Here is a 20,532-nt window from a genome sequence, read left to right as displayed (position 1 = left end):
GACCCATAGAAATTATTGTTGCTCTCAAAGCTCAGCTTGTCCCATTGGGTAGATAGTAGACATTGGAATTCTCCCATTAGGCAGCAATCTCCCAAGACCTTTTGACCCAAACTGAGAAAATGTTTTTTGGCTTCATTGTTATCTGATATGAGAAAATGTTTCACACTTATCTTGCACATTTTCTATCCCCAGACACAAAATCAGTTGTTTCTCCAAGAACTTTTGATTTCTTTTATTGGGATATTGTAATTTCAGCTCACAATCTGGTGCTAACTTATTGCTACTGGATTGATCACAGTTTCCAGACCTTTCACCAGACAGTGGTTAAAAACATTAAGATGAAACACTTCATGAGTTCATAAGTACCTCGTGAGTTTATCCTTGTATTTTCAATTCAAATCCAGGGCTCTGGTATATTACTTAACCTCTTCTTTTTCCACCCTGAGAATCTTACTTTCAAAAACACTGGGGATGATGGAATTAGAATATCACATATCTACTCATTTGTTTGATCCCACATCTCACAGTAAACTTTCATGCAAAAACAATACAAAGATTAGCACCAACAATATAATTACTAAAATAGCTTAAAAGCAAATTTTCAGACACTCTTCTCATTCCCTCCACATTTTTTTCAGTTCTATAATCTGCTGCATTGTTAGCACTCACAACCACTACATACTATACTCTCACTTTGATAATCTTCATTTAGTCTTAATTTACAAATACACATACATTAATATTTATCTCTGGTCATTATGTTAATGTCTTATTTTGGTTGTTTGAGGTCATTATCTTGTAGATTCCTAAGGAAGGGTTCATGAGACTATATTCCCAGAGTTCTTACATGTTGATGAGACTGTATCTGTGACCTTTGTATTTGAAGCTCAATTTTATTGACTATAAAACCCTTGGATCACATTATCACATTTTTTCCTTACATTTTAAATATATTCTTCCATTTTTTCCCTAGCTGAAAATGTTGTCATAAGTCTGATGACATTTTTCTCTTATTTGTCACATTTTTGGTTTTTATCCTGAATGCCCAAAGGAAACTTTTATTGAAAACCCGTTAGTTTAATACACCCTGTAATTCATCTTTTTAATACATTTTTTTAATCATTTTTTTTAAATACAAAGCAAAGTAAAAGCAAATTTTCAAAACTTTTTTTTCAGGAAGGTTTTCTAGAATTACAGTTTTTGTATTTGTCCTATTCCCTTATTTTCATTTTCTTGTTTAGGGACTTCAATTATACATACCTTGTAACTTCTTTGCTTATCAACTATATTGGTTACTTTCCATCTAGTTGTTTTACTCTCATTTTTTATTTCTTTTGGATTTTTAATTTTTTTCCTTTATTTGATTTTCATTTTCTTCTAAGGTATTATCTGTTATGTGCATTTACTTTTTATCTTCCTTATTTTACCTGGTCATTTCTGAAATGGTTATTATTTTTCTTACTCTCTCATGAGTTCTATTACCCAATTTCTCATATTTTACACTTGTAGTTAATTTTTCTTTCCTATCTTACATGATTTTCTTGATATTTTTAGCTGGATCTGAAATGCTAGTTTATAAATTTTTATCTCTGAGCATCTCCTGTGTGGGGAGGTGCTGGGTGGCCTGTGTGGACACAGCCTAGGCCTGGGTCTGGAGTAGTGCATGGTCCTGTCCTCACAGGGGTATGGGAGGATGGGGACATGGGACCCTAGAGACAAGCAACCAGAGCCGATTCTGAGCCTCAGATTGGAAAAGAGAGTGCTGGCAGGATGAGGGGCTGCCCAAGGTCCAGCAAATGTTGCCCAAAGAGGGTATGTCCAGCAAATTGGAAAGGGGAGCAGGGACTTGGCCCACTCCCCTTTATTCATCCATTTCTCCAAAAAATATCTGTCTCATCTTCTGAATTCTAGACACTGCTGAAGAACTGATGACACAGACATGAATGAAACTGGACAACCTCACAGCCCATTGGAGAGAATATCTATAAACAATTACTGCCCTGAAATAAGGGCTGCATTCAGATTCGGGCAAGGCAGCGTGTGAACAGAGAGGAGGGGCTGGGACATTGACCTGGGTCACACTTCATGAGGCTGGGGGCTGCCAGGCAGACGGCAGGGGAAGGCACACCAGGAGAGGGGTGTGCACCAGGGCACAAGAAAGCTCACCTGGCTGAAGACACAGGTGGCAGGGAGAGGAAGGTGAGAAAAGAGGGAGACTGGCCTAGGCTCAGAGGGCTGGGAACATCCAACCACAGGGTTTAAGGGGCTCTGGGAGATGCTGGCAGGAAATGATCATACTAACCTGAGGCAGGAGGGACAGGATGGGGCTGGCAAGGAGAGGATACAGGTGTTGAATCAGAATGGAGAGGAAGGGGAGGACCAGCAGGTGGGGTTGGGGAAGGGGATGGGGGTGGGGACGGGAATGGTCTTGGGCGGAAAAGGGGCTCCCTAGTGTCTGAAATGAGGCCAAGTCTTAATGATGTTGTACAAAGCCCGCCCAGGAGACAGAACGTTGGTCACATCACTGTGCCCCACCAGCAGGTAGTCGGGGACCAGGTGCCCCTTGACCACGGAACACCGGATCAGATTCTGGGCTGCCTCCAGCGCTGCGGCATTGGGCGGGGAACCTGCAAAACACAGCAGACTCATCAGTTATAGGATTCCCAAGCTTGTTCCAGGGCAGGACACACTCCCAGATCCCCCTAACCCACCTTTACCACCAAACTGGTACATTTCACCTTGCAGACAGATAGAAACCAAGTCAAGACTTTAGATTCCTCAGCATCAAAGTTCTTCCTGAGCCTGAAGAGCAGAGCCTGAGATACAATATGCAATCATTCTGGGGCTGTACAAAGCCTTTAGCCTGGTAGTTCTACAGGGGACAGTCTAACCCCCCAGGGGACCTTTGGCAATTTCTAGAAACACTTTTGGTTGTCACAGTGAGGGGGATGTTGTAGGTATCCAGTAGTTAGAGGCCAGGGATGTTGCTAAGTACGCTACAGTGCACAGGGCAGCCCCAATGAATTATCTGACCTGAAATGTTGATAATGCTGTGGTTGAGCAACCCTGCATTAGCCATGGAGTGTTTTCTTCACCTTCACATTCCCAGCATCATCCCCAGGCATATCCCCTTCCCCTATCCAAAGCCCGATTTAGTATTAGCCCCCAGGGACATAGCCTTCTCTTCCCAGAGATTCCACAAAAGGCCCCTGAGCTTAAACAGACTCTGATCAAATCTCTGAGCAATGGCAATTCTCAGTGTGCACTCTGGATGCAGATATGGGGCTCGTCTGTGTGTTTGGCAAATAAGGCAAGTGTCCACACGTGGATGTCATGGTAAAAATTTATCAGAAACATACACAAAAATCTTCTTTCCTTGTCTAATGTGTCTTGGATATCAGAAGAGAGAGGCATTTACTTGGGTGTGAAAGATGTAAATTTAGGGTGGAATTCTGTCTCAGAGGCCACCTCTCACACTGAACTTAGTTCAACATCAGATCTGAGGCGGGCAAGTCCAGCACTGCTCGCTGCTGCTGCTACTGCTAAGTCGCTTCAGTCGTGTCCGACTCTGTGCGACCCCAGAGATGGTAGCCCACCAGGCTCCTCCGTCCCTGGGATTCTCCAGGCAAGAACACTAGAGTGGGTTGCCATTTAAATCCAGCACACACAGCCACTAAAATGATACCTGTGTCTGATACCACTGTCTTTCATGCCAGATGCTTTCCCTCAAATACCACACAATGACCACTACTGCCAGAAGCATCCACTTACCAGAGAAGGTGCCCATAAAGGCGAGGCCCAGGGCAATGTCATTGTAGCCAGAGGTGTGGGAACCTTGGACACTCCAGCCTACTCCTTCATAGATGATGCCATCCTGGCCCACAAGGAAGCTAGAGGATAGCCAGGGGAGATGGAGAAGGGCATGAAAGAGAGACACTCTGAGACTGTTCCATTCATTCATTCATTCTTGTCTACTCATCAGACATTGATTAGCTTATCAAGTTTTAAACACTGTAACAAAAAAGGAGTCCTTGCCAGTGTCATGCTGGTCAGCCAGCTCTCATGGGCATTGATCTCCCACCATGGTTGATCTCAGCCTACCAATGATTTGACAAAAGTCTTAACAACAATCCTCTCTCATGAGCCCATGGGCCTCAGCACAGCACCGCTGTCGCAGGTAGCTCACAGACTAGGAAGAGTGACAGCTTTCAACCCCTGCAGCCCTACCTCACCAGTGAAACTGCTGCCCACAGATGACCTACACCTCCCCTCAACTAAGGTCACACAAAGAACACTTCCCCAACCTTGCCTTCCCTGGCCTCTCTGTTCAGGAGGTCCTGCCAATCCCTGCCTCTTCAAACACTCTTAGTTTCCGTCGCACCACACTCTCCCAGTTGCTTCTTCTCTGGCTGCTCCTCATCACCTCATCTTCCTGTGTCCTTCCCTGCACCTAGGGGGTTCCTTGGGATGCAGCCTTAACCCCCCTCTTCTCACTTGACACACTGTCCCAGGACTAACCCATCTACTTCCTTGGTTTCAGCTGCCATCCGGAAAGACCATGAACCCACACCTGGACCCACCTACTCCCCTTGCTGGGCTCCTGGTCTTGGTGAGAAATCCCACCATTCCCTCCTCCTACTGGGAATAATTCTGCATAGCAGGGCCCAGCAAAACACATCCTGATGGGCAACAGATGTTGGAGGAAAAGTTTCCTCCTGTCTTGAAAACGGTGTTACTACCAGGGATTGGAGAGAGGAGAGGCAGTCAGCCCAGGAGTACATATCAAGCAGTGGTAAACCCATCTAAGGCAGGGTCCCTGCACATAGCTGTTCTGGGCTTGGGGACAAGTAGGGACTAAAATCCAGCTCCACTAGGGCTCCTTTGATTCACATGCACAAATATGCCATCTGGGTTACTAGAGACCCACCCTAAGATTTAAAATTCTGTGCAGTTGTTTCTGATAGGACTTGTTGTTTTTCAGATGCTAAGTCCAAGATATTAGATAGTATCTAACCCCAAACATCTTATCTTCAGTCTCTGAAAGCATCCTTCAAAAAGTCTCCACTCTTCTATTAGGTCAGTGTGTTCTTTATAAAAGGATTACAGATGTTGCCATTAGAGAAATCCAAAGGTATTGTCTGGACAGGAGAACACTTCCCCGACCTTGCCTTCCCTCACCTTTCTGTTCCAGAAAGAAACAAAGTGGAGTCACTCAGTCGTGTCTGACTCTTTGTGACCCCATGGACTGTAGCCTTCCACGCTACTCCATCCATGGGATTTTCCAGGCAATAGTACTGGAGTGGGCTGCCATTTCCTTCTCCAGGGATCTTCCCGATCCAGGGATTGAATCTGGGTCTCCTACATTGTAGACAGACGCTTTACCATCTGAGCCACCAGGGAAGCAGCTATGCTATGCTATGCTAAGTCACTTCAGTCATGTCCGACTCTGTGCGACCCCATAGATGGCAGCCCACCAGGCTCCCCTGTCCCTGGGATTCTCCAGGCAAGAACACTGGAGTGGGTTGCCATTTCCTTCTCCAATGCATGAAAGTGAAAAGTGAAAGTGAAATCGCTCAGTCGTGTTCGACTCTTAGTGACCCCATGGATTGCAGCCCACCAGGCGCCTCCATCCATGGGATTTTCCAGGCAAGAGTACTGGAGTGGGGTGCCATTGCCTTCTCCGACCAGGGAAGGTCCTGCCAATTCCCACCTCTTCAAACATTCTTAGCTTCCATTGCACCACACTCTCCCAGTTGCTTCTTCTCTGGCTGCTCCCCGTCACGTCATCTTCCTGTGTAAGGAAAGATGTCCTCCCCAAGGAGGCTGATACTTTCCAGATGCAAAGGAGAGTCTAACATGAGGGAGACAAACTTCAGGTTGGTGCTGAACTGAGATACAGAGCCTAAGCTGAGGAGTGGGAGGTGATTATGTGAAAAAGGCATAATCTTTAGATGCTCCTTTCTACTGGTTTTACAATCTTCCCTGCATTTGATGTTCTATAGTACCTTTTCAGCAGAGCCTTGGTCTCCATCATGTCAATATCTGATCGTTCAAAAGGACACACAGTCACACTACTGTCCATAAAGGAGATAACCAACAACAACCTACTGTATAGCACAGGGAACTATACTTAATATTGTGTGGTCATAACAGACATCCTCGCCAACAACACAAGTGATGACTCTACACATGGACATCACCAGATGGTCAACACCAAAATCAGATTGATTATATTCTTTGTAGCCAAAGACGGAAAAGCTCTATACAGTCAGCAAAAACAAGACCAGGAGCTGACTGTGGCTCACACTATGAACTCCTATTGCCAAATTCAGACTTAAATTGAAGAAAGTAGGGAAAACCACTAGAACATTCAGACGTGACCTAAATCAAATCCCTTACGATTATATGGTGGAAGTGACAAATAGATTCAAGGGATTAGATTTGCTAGATAGAGTGCCTGAAGAACTATGGATGGAGGTTTGTGACACTATACAGGAGGTGGTGATCAAGACCATCCCCAAGAGAAAGAAACACAAAAAAGGTGAAATGGTTGTCTGAGGAGGCCTTACAAATAGCTGGAAAAGAAAAGAGGCTAAAGTCAAAGGAGAAAAGGAAAAATATACTCATCCAAATGCAGAGTTCCAACGAATAGCAAGGAGAGATAAGAAAGCCTTCCTCAGTGATCAGTGCAAAGAAATAGAGGAAAACAATAGAATGGGAAAGACTAGAGATCTCTTCAAGAAAATTAGAGATACCAAGGGAACAATTCATGCAAATATGGGCATAATAAAGGACAGAAATAATATGGACCTAATAGATAACATAAGCAGAAGATATTAAGAAGAGGTGGCAAGAATACACAGAAGAACTATACCAAAAAAAGATCTTCATGACCCAAATAACCATGATGGTGTGATCACTCACATAGAGCCAGACATCCTGGAGTCAAAAATCAAGTGGGCCTTCAGTTCAGTTCAGTTCAGTCACTCAGTTATGTCCGACTCTTTGCAACCCCATGAATCACAGCACACCAGGCCTCCCTGTCCATCACCAACTCCTGGAGTTCACTCAGACTCACATCCGTCGAGTCGGTGATGCCATCCAGCCATCTCATCCTCTATTGTCCCCTTCTCCTCCTGCCCCCAATCCCTCCCAGCATCAGAGTCTTTTCCAATGAGTCAACTCTTCGCATAAGGTGGCCAAAGTACTGGAGTTTCAGCTTTAGCATCATTCCTTCCAAAGAACACCCAGGACTGATCTCCTTTAGGATGGACTGGTTGGATCTCCTTGCAGTCCAAGGGACTCTCAAGAGTCTTCTCCAACACCACAGTTCAAAAGCATCAATTCTTCGGTGCTCAGCTTTCTTCACAGTCCAACTCTCACATCCATACATGACCACTGGAAAAAACCACAGCCTTGACTAGATGGACCTTTGTTGGCAAAGTAATGTCTCTGCTTTTGAATATGCTATCTAGGTTGGTCATAACTTTCCTTCCAAGGAGTAAGCGTCTTTTAATTTCATGGCTGCAGTCACCATCTGCAGTGATTTTGGAGCCCCCAAAAATAAAGTCTGACACTGTTTCCACTGTTTCCCCATCTATTTCCCATGAAGTGATGGGACCGGGTGCCATGATCTTCGTTTTCTGAATGTTGAGCTTTAAGCCAACTTTTTCCACTCTCCTCTTTCACTCTCATCAAGAGGCTTTTTATTTCCTCTTCACTTTTTGCCATAAGGGTGGTGTCATCTGCATATCTGAGGTTATTGATATGTCTCCCAGCAATCTTGATTCCAGCTTGTGCTTCCTCCAGCCCAGAGTTTCTCATGATGTACTCTGCATATAAGTTAAATAGGAAGCATCAATACGAACAAAGCCAGTGGAGGTGATGGAATTCCTGTAGAGCTATTTCAAATCGTAAAAGATGATGCTGTTAAAGTGCTGCAGTAAATATGTCAGCAAATTTGAAAAACTCAGCAGTGGCCACAGGACTGGAAAAGGTCAGTTTTCATTCCAATCCAAAAAAAGGCAATGCCAAAGAATGCTCAGACTACCACACAATTGCACACATCTCATACATTAGCAAACTGATGCTCAAAATTCCCCAAGCGAGGCTTCAATAATATGTGAACTGAGAACTTCCAGATGTTCAAGCTGGATTTATAAAAATCAGAGGAACCAGAGATCAAATTGCCAACATCTGTTGAATCACAGAAAAAGCAAGAGAGTTCCAGAAAAATATCTACTTCTGCTTCATTGACTATGCTAAAGCTTTTGACTGTGTGGATTACAACAAACTGGAAAATTCTTACAGAGATGGGAATACCAGACCACGTTGCCTGCCTCCTGAGAAATCTGTATGCAGGTCAAGAAGCAACAGTTAGAACCGGACATGAAAAAATTGACTGGTTCCAAATTGGGAAAGGAGTATATCAAGGCTGCATATTGTCGCCCTGCTTATTTAACTTAAATGCAGAGTACATCATGAAAAATGCCAGGCTGGATGAAGCATAAGCTGGAATCAAGATTGCTGGGAGAAATATCAATAGCCTCAGATATGCAGATGACACTACCATTTTGGCAGAAAGCAAACAGGAACTAAAGGGCCTCTTGATGACAGTGAAAGAGGAGAGTGAAAAAGCTGGCTTAAAACCCAACTTTAAAAAAGCTAAGATCATGGCATCTGGTCCCATCATTTCATGGCAAATAAATGGGGAAACAATGCAAACAGTAGAGACTTTCATCAAAGCCATAGTTTTCCCAGTAGTCATGTATATTTGGGTTGGACCATAAAGAAAGCTGAGCACTGAAGAATTGATGCTTTTGAACTGTGGTGTTGGAGAAGACTCTTGAGAGTCCCTTGGACTGCAGGGAGACCAAACCAGTCAGTCTTAAAGGAAATCAGTTCTGAATATTCATTGGAAGGACTGATGCTAAAGCTGAGGCTCCAATCCTTTGGCCACCCAATGTGAAGAACTGACTCATCTGAAAAGACCCTAAAGTTGGGAAAGATTGAAGGCAGGATGAGAAGGGGATGACAGAGGATAGGATGGTTGGATGACATCACCGACTCAATGGACATGAGTTTGACCAAGCTCTGGGAGTTGGTTATGGACAGGGAAGCCTGGCATGCTGCAGTCCATGGAGTCTCAAAGTGTCAGACACAACTGAGTGACTGAACTGAACTGAATAACTTATTAGGGAAAAGAATCTGAAAAAGAATATATATGTATGTATAAAACTGAATCACTTAGCTGTACACCTGAAACTAACAAAACATTATAAACAGCTATACTTCAATTAAAATAATAAAGACACACATTTTGAGAATGTGCTCAAGGGAGATGACCACCCCTTAGCTACATCCTAAATAAGGCCTACCCAGGGCTTGGTGAGGAATCCTTCAGTGAGAAGGACTACCTCTCCTATGCTGCTGCTGCTGCTGCTGCTGCTGCTAAGTCGCTTCAGTCGTGTCCAACTCTCTGTGACCCCATAGATGGCAGCCTACCAGGCTCCTCTGTCCATGGGATTTTCCAGACAAGAGTACTGGAGTGGGTTACCATTGCCTTTTCCGCTCCTATGCTGGGCTCTCAGTAAATATTAGCTCCTCTTCTCACTCCTTTCACAGGCTCAGTATCCACCCCCATGGGAAGAGAAGCCTTCACAGCCTCAGGCACACTTACTTGTACCCAATATCACACGACTCCCATCTATCCATGAAGGAGGACTGGATATCTTGGACCAGCACATGGCATTCATCAGACTTGTTGCAGGTTCGCCCCGCGGTGTGGATAATGATGACATACTGAGCTGGCTGGTTCATCTTGGGGCAGTGGGCCTCCCTGGCATCCCAAGCAGACCGCTGGACAATAAGTGGGCAAGCTGTAGTGGGGCAAAAAATGGATGTGAGGATTTATTGTGCCTGCTCAGGTCACCCACCTCACTACTGAACATCCTGCCCACCCTCTTGGCATCCTGCCCTGACCATGACTACGGACCTGGAGAGCCCAGCAGCTCCTGGTGGCCTATCTGGGAACAGGAATTGCGTTCAAGATGCAGGAGCTAAGAATCACCAGTTACAACCCCAAAAATCAGAACCCAAAGGACAATGGGAATGTTGATCTTGAGGGGACATGGATGCTTTATCCCAAGTGCAAAGTATACTTATTTATCTGAACAACTGTCGTGTGTGTGTGTGTGTGTGTGTGTGTGTGTGTGTAACAAGGTCTTTTTGGAGAAATCAATTGAATTTTCATCTGAAAACATGTCTTTAAGAATCACTTGTAACCTGTGGCGGATTCATTTTGGTATTTGGCAAGACTAATACAATTATGTAAAGTTTAAAAATAAAATAAAATAAAAAAAAAGAATCACTTGTAGTCCACAAAACTCTGTCAGTGTAAGCAATTATTAACACTGACAGATGACACCATCCAAAGGCAGAGACCAAACTCACTCCAAGGTCTAATACAAAATTCCAATTTTCTTTAAAATTCTATTTAAGTCCAAGAAAAGGTGAATAGTGCCTATTAACTATACTGTTTGTTTAGGCCACACCATGTGGCTTGTGGGATCTAAGTTCCCTAACCAGGGATCAAACCGGGACCCCCAGGAGTGAAAGCACAGAGCCCTAACCACTGGACCACCAGGAAACGCCCTTCTAATTGTCCTGGTTTTGATGTTGCTGCTTGTTAAACTCCAAATCTGCTTTTAATCTTCCTTGAATTATGTTAAACTCTTCCTTTAAGTCAATACAAGTAATACCTTAAGCTCTTTGGTCTATTAATGCAGCTCTATTGATAATTTTTGTATTCAGAAAGGTGTGCATTTGTGCCTTGTGTTTGTATACCCTATCCCTCGCCAGGCTTTTTCCCCCTCATAGCACTTTCACCACTTCACCATGGAGCACACCAACTATCTCACTTGTTTGTGTTCTTATTGTGTTCCTCTACCATCTTGATGGAAACTTCACGAGGGCACTGCTGTTGCACGTTTGCTCTCTTGATACATCCTCAGTGACGTGCAGGTGCTCAGTAAGTAACTGATGTAGAAATGAGTGAACACACGGCGGACTATGCAGAGTGCCATGCCTCTATCACTCTAGGAATCTGAGGGGCAAGTAGGTGACCTGGAGGGTCCCTCTCAAGGTTTGCCAGCCCTAATGTTTCAGAGAGTTGGGTGACCAGTTGCCTATCAGAGGACTCCAGTGAAAAAGACAGCTTCTTCAATAAGTGGTGCTGGGAAAACTGGACAGCTACGTGTAAAAGAATGAAATTAGAACACTTCCTAACATCATACACAAAAATAAACTCAAAATGGATTAAAGGCGTAAATGCAAGGCCAGAAGCTATAATGTTCTTAGAGGAAAACATAGACAGTACACTCTTTGACATAAATTGCAGCAAGATTCTCTCTGACCCACCTCCTAAATTAATGGAAATAAAAACAAAAACAAACAAGTGGAAACTAATAAAACTTAAAAGCTTTTGCACAACAAAGGAAACTAGACAACATGAAAAGATAAACAGCAGAATGGGAGAAAATAATTGCAAACAAAGCAACTGACAAAGGGTTCAGTTCAGTTCAGTTCAGTCGCTCACTCGTGTCTGACTCTTTGTGACCCCATGGACTGCAGCACTCCAGGCCTCCCTGTCTGTCATCAACTCCTGGAGTTTACTCAAACTCATGTCCGTTGAGTTGGTGATGCCATCCAACCATCTCATCCTCTGTTGCCCCCTTCTCCTTCCGCCTTCAATCTTTCCCAGCATCAGGGTCTTTTCAAATGAGTCAGCTCTTCACATCAGGTAGCCAAAGTATTGGAGTTTCAGCTTCAACATCAGTCCTTCCAATGAATATTTATTTCCTTTAGGATGGACTAGTTGGATTTCCTTGTAGTCCAAGGGACTCTCAAGAGTCTTTTCCAACACCACAGTTCAAAAGCATCAATTCTTCGGTGCTCAGCTTTCTTTATAGTCCAACTCTCACATCCATACATGACTGCTGGAAAAACCATAGCCTTGACTAGATGGACCTTTGTTGGCAAAGTAATGTCTCTGTTTTTTAATATGCTATCTAGGTTGGTCATAAATTTCCTTCCAAGGAGCAAGTTTCTTTTAATTTCATGGCTGCAGTCACCATCTGCAGTGATTTTGGAGCTCCAAAAAATAAAGTCTGACACTGTTTCCACTGTTTCCCCAGACAAAGGGTTAACCTCAAAAATACATAAGCAGCTCAAACAGCTCAATATCAGAAAAACAAGCAACCCAATTAAAAAAAAAAAATGGCAGACATTTCTCCAAAGAAGACATACAGATGGGAAATAAACACATGAAAAGATGCTCACATCACTAGTTATGAGAAAAATACAAACCAAAACTCCTGTGATGTATCACTCATATCAGTCAGAATAGTCATCATCAAAGAATCTACAAACAGTAAATGCTGGAGAAGGTATGGAGAAAAGGGAACCCTGCTGCACTGTTGGTGGGAATGTAAATAGATACAGCCATTATGGAAGACAAATGGAATAGTATGCAGACTCCTTAAAAATCTAGGAATAAATCTACCATATGACCCAGAAATTCCACTACTGGGCATATACCCCAAGAAAACCACAATTATAAAAGACACAAGTACCCTAATGTTCACTGAAGCAATATTTACAACAGCCAAGACATGGAAGCAACCTAGATGTCCATCAACAGATGAGTTTGTATTAAAAGAAAAAAAAGGTTGTGGTACATTTACACAATGGAATATTATTCAGCCATAACAAGGAATGAATCTGAGTCAGTAGCAGGGAGATAGATAAAGCTAGAGCTTCTTATACAGAGTGAAGTAAGTCAGAAAGACAAAAATGGGTATCATATAGTAACATATATATATGGAATCTAGAGGAATGGTACTGATGAACCTAGTAGAGAACAGACTTGTACACACAGCAGAGGACGATGAGGGTGGGACAAATTGAGAGAGTAGCATTGATATATATACACCATCATCGGTAAAACAGACAGTGGGAAGTTGCTAAATAACTCAGAGAGCCCAGCCCGGCACATTGTGATGACCTAGAGGGCTAGGGGGTGGGGAGGGATATATATAATTATGACTGATTCACATCATCTTATGGCAGAAACCAACACAAAATTGTAAAGCAATTTTCCACCAATTAAAAAATAATTTAAAAAAAAAGAACAACTCCAGTGAGAGCCTGACTGAAAAAGTCACATCCAATGACATTTGGAAGTGAGTGGGAGTGAATGGGAGGGAGGTCCAGTAAGACTCAAGGTCTTAGGGACATCCCTGGGGGTTCAGTGATTAACACTCTGTACTTCCAAGGAAGGCAACCTGAGTTTGATCCGTGGTCAGGGAACTAAGATCTCATATGCCTTGCAGCACTGCCAAAAAAAAAATTTTTTTTAAGACTGAAAGTCTTACCTTCCTTGAGACTTGCATTCTGCTGAGGGGACAGGCAGCTCTCGCCTTTCACAAGGAGTGGCTGAACATACACGGGTGACAGGTGGCCCTTGCAGACAGCAGAGGAGATCAAACCTTCCATGGCTGACAGGGCGGCAGGGCTAGGGCTGTGGCCTGGAAGAGAGTGATCCTTAGGAAGCCTCGATCTGGCCTGAGTTGCAGAGTTCTGTGGGGGAGGACGAGATGTCTTGCTAGCCCCCACATAGCTGATGAAGGGGGAGGAAGGGAAACAGGCTCATCCTGAGCGTCGGACAGCTTGGAACTCAAGGGTCTGTCTGGACAGAGCTTTGGTGATGAGAAAGACCTTTCCCAAAGACCCACTGAGACTTCATTCATCTGTCTCCCTGGGAAAGAGCTGGATGGCAGCCCCATGTTCACTAATGCCCCCTGGCTGCATTAGGGTTCCCATCACTAGGGCCCTTCCAGGCATGTGCCAGCCTCTCTGTCTGCTGTGACCACTGTAATCCTCACATCAAGCCTGTGAGGCAGATGCTATGATGAACCCCACTATTCACAAACAGGAACTTGAGGTTGCCAAGAAGTACTGAGCTCAAGATCCCACAGCTCACAAGGTAACACCCAGGGGCAAAGAGTGGTCACAGAAACCAGCCAAGTTGAACATCGAGACTCCTCTGGCAAACCAGAAGCTGCCCTGGAGCAGAAATGGAAGGGATGAGCTTGTGTTCCTCTCCTTATGGCTATGTCACCTGGGTTACTTACCTCTCTGAAACTTAGGCTGTACCTACTGTAATTGTCAGAGAAAGCAATGGCACCCCACTCCAGTACTCTTGCCTGGAAAATCCATGGATGGAGGAGCCTGGTAGGCTGCAGTCCATGGGGTCACTAAGAGTCGGACACGACTGAGTGACTTCACTTTCACTTTTCACTTTCACGCATTGGAGAAGGAAATGGCAACCCACTCCAGTGTTCTTGCCTGGAGAATCCCAGGGACGGGGAAGCCTGGTGGGCTGCCGTCTCTGGGGTCGCACAGAGTCGGACACGACTGAAGCGACTTAGCAGTAGCAGCACTGTAATTGTAATCATGAAACTTATCTGGGCCATCTCAAAAGATATTGAGAGGGGGCCATGAGAAACTAGATGTGCAGAGGCTTTGCTAAACTGTTGTTATTTAGTCGCAAAATCATGTCTGACTCTTTTGAGACCCCGTGGACTGTAGCCTGCCAGGCTCCTCTGTCCATGGGATTTCCCAGGCAAGAATACTGAAATGGGCTGTCATTCCCTTCTCCAGGAGATATTCCCAACCCAGGAATTGAACCCTCATCTCCTGCATTGCAGGTGAGTTCTTTATCACTGAGTCAGCAGGGAAGCCCACTTATTAACTGAAAACATTCAGAAATTCAATGGATGTATGTTGGGATGCAGGTGGGCAGGGTGGCAGTAAGACTAGAGGACTGTGAAGGGGACTTGGGTTTGGAATCCCAACATGGCTTTTAAAAATTGCACAGAAAATCTCAGAGAGAGAGAGAGAGATGGAAGGAGGAAGTGGCTGGCCAGAAGCCAGGCCTGATGCTACAGAAGCATCTGAGCTAGAGAGAAGGTGTTCTAGTCTTTGATGCAAGAGTGAGAGTTGGAGCCCGGATCCTCCCAAGACCAGAGCGGGAGCAGAACTAGGGTGTGGGAGGAAGGATGGAGAGCCTTCCCTGAGGGGTGGCCAGAGGGCGAGGAGGCGAGGAGGAAGCCAGAGCAGGGGGAGGAAGACCGTTCACCAAAGTCAGGGGAGAAAATTCCAGGAGAGGGTGTGAGGAGGGTGGAGAGACAGTGTGAGACAAAGAACTAGCTAACTCTATGGAGAAGGACAGCTGGGGTGACCATTACCTTTGCTGGTGCCAAAGAAGGCAAGGCCCAGGGAAATATTGTTGTAGCCCTGGGTGTGCACACCTTGGACATTCCAGCCAACACCTTCATACACCCTGCCATCATCCCCAACCAGGAAGCTGTGGAGAGGGAAATCCAGGCTTGGTGGCTGGCCCCAGGCACGCCCCTGCAAGAGGAACCCCAACCTAGCTTCCTAAGGGAGAAGGGCCAAACCAAGTTCATTAGAGGGAATTTGCATGGATTCATCCGAGACAATGGATAGACAAAGTGACTTACACTCATCCTTAGAAGGACCACTCCCACACTCCTCATCCCATCCCCAGTTCAGATGCTGGGTTTTATATAAATCATCCTGCACACGTGAAAGGGAAGGGGTCCTGGAGCTGCCACCCAGAGGCTCCCCCAGACCCAACCAAACAATGTAAGATTCTTCTTGGCCTCTACACTTCCTCAAACATGGCTCTCCTCCTGCTTCCAAAATGCTGTGTGTCTGTGATCTCCACACAGGCTGTTTGTGTGATTTCTCTCGGCTAGGGTAACCTCTTACATAGACTTCCCAGGAGGTAGCACCTCAAACAAGGATGTGGACGCAGGCAGTTTATTTGGGAAGAGACCCCAGAAGCCAGACTGAAGGGGCCAGAAGAGTGAGCCAGGAAGAACCACGACAATGTGTGAAGAATTGGGTTGGCTTCCCCATGGACACCTGGGGCTCAGCACCCTGTTCCTTGACATGTGACCTTCCAAGGAGAGAAGTACTTAAAATTGCCCCTTCAGAGGGCTGGGGACTAAGAAGTTAGCCACAAAGCCTGCCCTCCCGGGGGTTCACCGTCAGGGGCTTGGATGAAAGCGTGAAGCAGAAAAGCAGAGAGATGCAGGTGCTCTTGAGGTGGGAAGCCATTCCCACACACAGGAATCGTCCACAATGAACTGACATCAGAGGTGGGTGAGGAACTTGGTCCTGGGCACTGGGAGGGCCTGCTAGAGTGACCATCAGGGGAAGACGTGGATGCCTCCCTCAATAAGGTGAAAGCCCCAACACGCACTGTAGTGGAAGGATCAGAGGGCAAAGGGGCAATCCTGAGTCAGCTTGGGCCACATAACTTAGCAGCAGTGTGACCTTGATCCCCTTCCTTGGTCCCCCCGCCTGTAACATGGAGATGGTGACACCCACCCAGCCAACCTCACACTTTGTCAGGGGGCAAACGCACCCATGCACCCACATACGGGGAAGCCATTCCTAACCTGCGATGTGCTCTGTGAACCATTAGGAGGCGAACAGAAAGTACAGTCATCACTTAAAACTTCCTTGCTTCCTTTTAAGAGAGCTCAAAGTCAAGAACCTCACAGAAAATTTCAAAGGCTTTGGAATTTTATAGGATATTTTTTCATTGCACTCATTATTAACCAGCTACAACCACAACCCAGAAAATGAGGGAAACAGAGAAGAGAGGGGTGAGGGAGGCACCCTTAGGAGCGCTGGGTCACACGCCCCCAGCCCAGCCTCTTACTTGTAGGCTACGTCACACCAGCCGTTGCGCACGTGATGGCCCTGCAGCTCCCGCAGCCTCTGACTGCACGAGGTCTGGTTTTGACAGTCCAGCCCAGGAATGTGGTGCGTGACAAGGAAGTCCACCGGCAGGGCCAGCTGGGCACTGCAGCCAATGGCGTCTGCCCCCCACTGCTTGCGAGACACCATGGTGGAGACACCTGCAGGGGAGCCGTGCGGGTGTCACTTGGCACACCCTGCTCCACTGTTGCCACCTTGGGCCCCTGGGCCACATGCACCAGCTGAGGCCAATTCTGCCCCATGGTGGCTGCAGAAGAGCTGCAGGAGGAGGCCTTCTGTGGTCAGACAGGCACAGCCTCCTCTCCTTGCCTCTGTGTTTCCATTTCACTACTCACACCAATGCAGGGACTGCGCCTGCCCAGAGCAGCCTAGGTGCTTGGCCCCCACACCTGGATGACCTTCTCTGGTTGAGGGTCCCTCCCTGCTCTGCTCCAGGAAGACTTTCATGTCACCATTGCCCCAGGGAAAGCCCCCAGGGGCCCCTCTCAGTTCCACCCCAGCGCTACTGCCCTCCATGTGCTCCAAGCTCACTGACAGTTTCTTCTGGGACTCTGCTTCTTTCGCCCTGCTCCCAGCGCTCCCGGAGGGGGGCATTTCCTCCTCAACCTGGGGGGCCCTCCAGGCAGGGCCAGTGACTCCCCTTCAGTCTGAGGACTCCCGAGGGCAAAGTGCAAGTCTCCAACCTCAGACTAGGGGGGCCTGAATGCAAAGACTGCACCTCCCCTTCCTGGGTTTCTGGCCCCTCCCAGCAGCACTCTCACTTCCCCTTTCCTCCCTCTTCCCTCCCTGCCAAGGCCTAAGACAACCCACCCAGGTGTTCCTGTGTCTCAGCCCCAACCACCCCATCCCACCATTAAGTGCCTGGTCCCAAGAGAAACCCAGCTGGTCCTCAAACCTCCTCACCACTGAGACCCCGTTTGTCTTTTTCAATGAGCTGGGAGATGTTGCCAAGCAGGTCCTGAAGTCCCTTGGACAGGTGTTTATCTTGTATTTTATCCCAGGAGGAATCACCTGTAAAGGAACATTCCATTTCGCATCAGCCCTCGGTACCAGTCCTTTCCGTGGCAGAGGCTCAGGCTCCTCTCCACAACCTTCTGCCTCCCCAGATCTCTGAGTCCTTTCAGAAAGCCCCTCTGGGGCCAGAGGACCACCTCCAGCAGTACCATGAGGCATGGTTTTCTCCAACACCAGCTCCAGGTAACCTAGGAAGTTAGTTAAACAGACAAGGGCAGGGGGTCGGAAATACTGTCCTTTTCTCATGAGCCACATACAACTGGCAAAATCAACAACAACAAAAACCACCTGGAAATGCATCCAGGCTCTTCAAAACCACAGTCTTACCTTGTAAGCATTTTGCCTAATGGAAGCAATGGGACAGATTGTGCACAGAACGGACTGGAGTTCCCTGCACAAATCAAGTCAGTGCCTCTGGGATTGATTTTGGGGGCATTTGCTATGCCCATGCTCCTGTGGGAGGAACTTTGGGGATTTCAACAGATTCCCGCCCCGAAGGAACTTTCTCTTACTGACAACCATAAACCCCAGTCATAGGCTGACATAATATTGCAAATAGAATCATTGCCCCATTGCTCAAGTGCTAAGTCCTTCCAGTGCATTTTCCCATTCTATTCTCACAATAAATATAGATCATAACCTTATCTCAGGCTTCAGGTGGGAAAATTAAGCTTTCCAGAGGTGACTAACTTGTTTAAAATCATTGCTGGAGGCAGGGCAAGGATTTTCACCCAGGTCTATGGACTCCAAGTTCTGTGCTCTAAATGCAAAGCTGTCCTCCTCCTGCTGCTCTGGCTTTCTATCAGCCTCCTAAGGGAGAGCAGGCATTTAAAGATTTCTTGTTACGAGACTGTAGGATGATCCTTCTTAGTTACTCTCTAAGCCAATGAAGAAAACTCACCCCAGGCCCCGAGACCCAGAGTGGAGAAGACAAGAAGCCACCATAGCATCTTCACGTGATTCCAGGACACGGACAGGAGAGGCCTCGGCTCTACGAAAGACAATGGTGGTTACCCCAACTGTGCTCACCCCTCAAATGGGGCACCCACCCTACTGCATGGCCCCTTCTGCCCTCCTGAAGGTTAGCACCTGAATAGGCTTCTCTGGGTCCCCAGCACACGTCAGGCACTCATTGGATGGGGAAACACTCCCATCCTGTTTCCCTGGGCAACCAGATCTCATTGAGTGCCTACCATGTGTGAGGCCTGAGTAGACACTCGCACATGCTTTATTTAATCCTCGCACCAAGCCTGCAATCTAGGGTTGCTAACCCCCACTCTTATAGAAGAGGGCTATAAGGTCCAGGGCTGAAAGTGAAAGTGAAGGTTGCTTAGTCATGTCTGACTTTTTGCGACCCCATGGACTGTAGCCCACCAGGCTCCTCTGTTCATGGAATTCTCCAGGCCAGAATATTGGAGTGAGTAGCCATTCCCTTCTCCAAGAGATCTTCCCAACCTGGGAATCTAACCAAGGTCTCCTGCATTGCAAGCGGATTCTTTACCAGTTGAGCTACCAGGGACCGGGGGTAGCAGAATGGAAAAATACAAACTCACTTCGATGGGTCTAATGCAGAGAATTTCTTCCCAGCTGGGGATAGACTGCGATTGGGAAGAGGAGTGTATATAAGAGTTGGAGCGGGGGTTGGGGGGTGGTCCTATTTCCAGAGCAGAGCAAAAATCCTGATCTTTACACTCCATCTGGTAGAGTCCAGTCCTTCTGATAAGAGAGGGCTTCTCAAGAAGAAACATAGCTACACACACAGACACACACACACACACTTAGAAATACCTGTGGAAATACCTGTGGGTCCCTTGCTATCCCAGCTCCACAAGTCAAGCTGCGGCCGGCTCACCCCTCATTGGCTGGCAGGGCCTCCTTTCAGGCTTGGCCTCTGGCCCTGCCCTCCTCCTCGGCCTTCACCCTCCCGGGCACTAGAGGGCACTCTCGCCCCGGGAACGGAGGCTGGGCCCTGGTTTTTCAGAGAGAAGAGCAAAGCCAGGAGCCCTAAAAAAAGGGGGAGAGGAGGAGGGCCAGGCTCTGAGCGGCTCCCTCTAACCGAGAAGAATCAAGACCAGACAGGTGCTGACAACAGGGACCCGCCCTGTGAATAATCCCAGATACCTCCTCCCTGGGAAAGGGTGCGGCTGCCCAAGGCTCCCAGGAAGCCTGGCGAACCCAGGGGTGCCTGTGGGACCTGGGGGTCACATCCTGACCTCTGGGAACTTTCTGCCTGTGGGGACAGATCTGCTCCAGGAGTCTGAAGGTTCTGGATGGAGGTTGCTCCCCAACCCCCACCTCCCACCCCTTTCCATCAGCCCCACCAGCAGCGGCAGATAAAGTCGAAAAGTGTATCCCAGAAGGTGACGTGCATATGTGCTTATCGCTAGAACTGATTCCCACTCTGTGGCCAAGGGGCCCATTCACCCACCACCCACACCTCAGCATCAGACTGTCACCCACCCAAAAAGCCTCCCACAAGCCAAGACACTCCAGCCCCTCAGCCGCTGTCAGCCCAAAGCCACAGTTATCACCTCACATGTTCCACGTTTACTTGCAGTCTGAGGCTCTGGTGTTGGGAGCCCTTGAGTCTTCGTGGAGGAAACTTCACGTGACACCTTGTGTGCATGCCATAGGACATGTGTC

At 46.9% G+C, this 20,532-nt stretch overlaps 1 protein-coding gene across 1 annotated transcript; it reads right to left on the bottom strand.

Annotated features, from left to right (window-relative positions):
- Nucleotides 1–217: 217 nt before the first annotated feature.
- On the bottom strand, nt 218–20,131 carry PGLYRP4 (peptidoglycan recognition protein 4). Its single transcript, XM_019958353.2, has 9 exons — nt 19,678–20,131; nt 18,791–18,880; nt 17,779–17,886; nt 16,817–17,015; nt 15,309–15,427; nt 13,434–13,586; nt 9,680–9,878; nt 3,772–3,890; nt 218–2,627 (listed from the first exon to the last, which is right to left on the bottom strand). Exons 2-9 carry the CDS (start codon nt 18,837–18,839, stop codon nt 2,449–2,451), a joined length of 1,125 nt encoding a protein of 374 aa, XP_019813912.2. The 5' UTR covers nt 18,840–18,880; nt 19,678–20,131; the 3' UTR covers nt 218–2,448.
- Nucleotides 20,132–20,532: the final 401 nt, after the last annotated feature.

The sequence above is a fragment of the Bos indicus genome, chromosome 3, assembly GCF_029378745.1.
Source record: "Bos indicus isolate NIAB-ARS_2022 breed Sahiwal x Tharparkar chromosome 3, NIAB-ARS_B.indTharparkar_mat_pri_1.0, whole genome shotgun sequence".
In the NCBI taxonomy this organism is placed as follows: domain Eukaryota; kingdom Metazoa; phylum Chordata; class Mammalia; order Artiodactyla; family Bovidae; genus Bos; species Bos indicus.
Note: the sequence above shows the minus strand (reverse complement) of the source record. Positions and strands in the feature narration are given on the sequence as shown.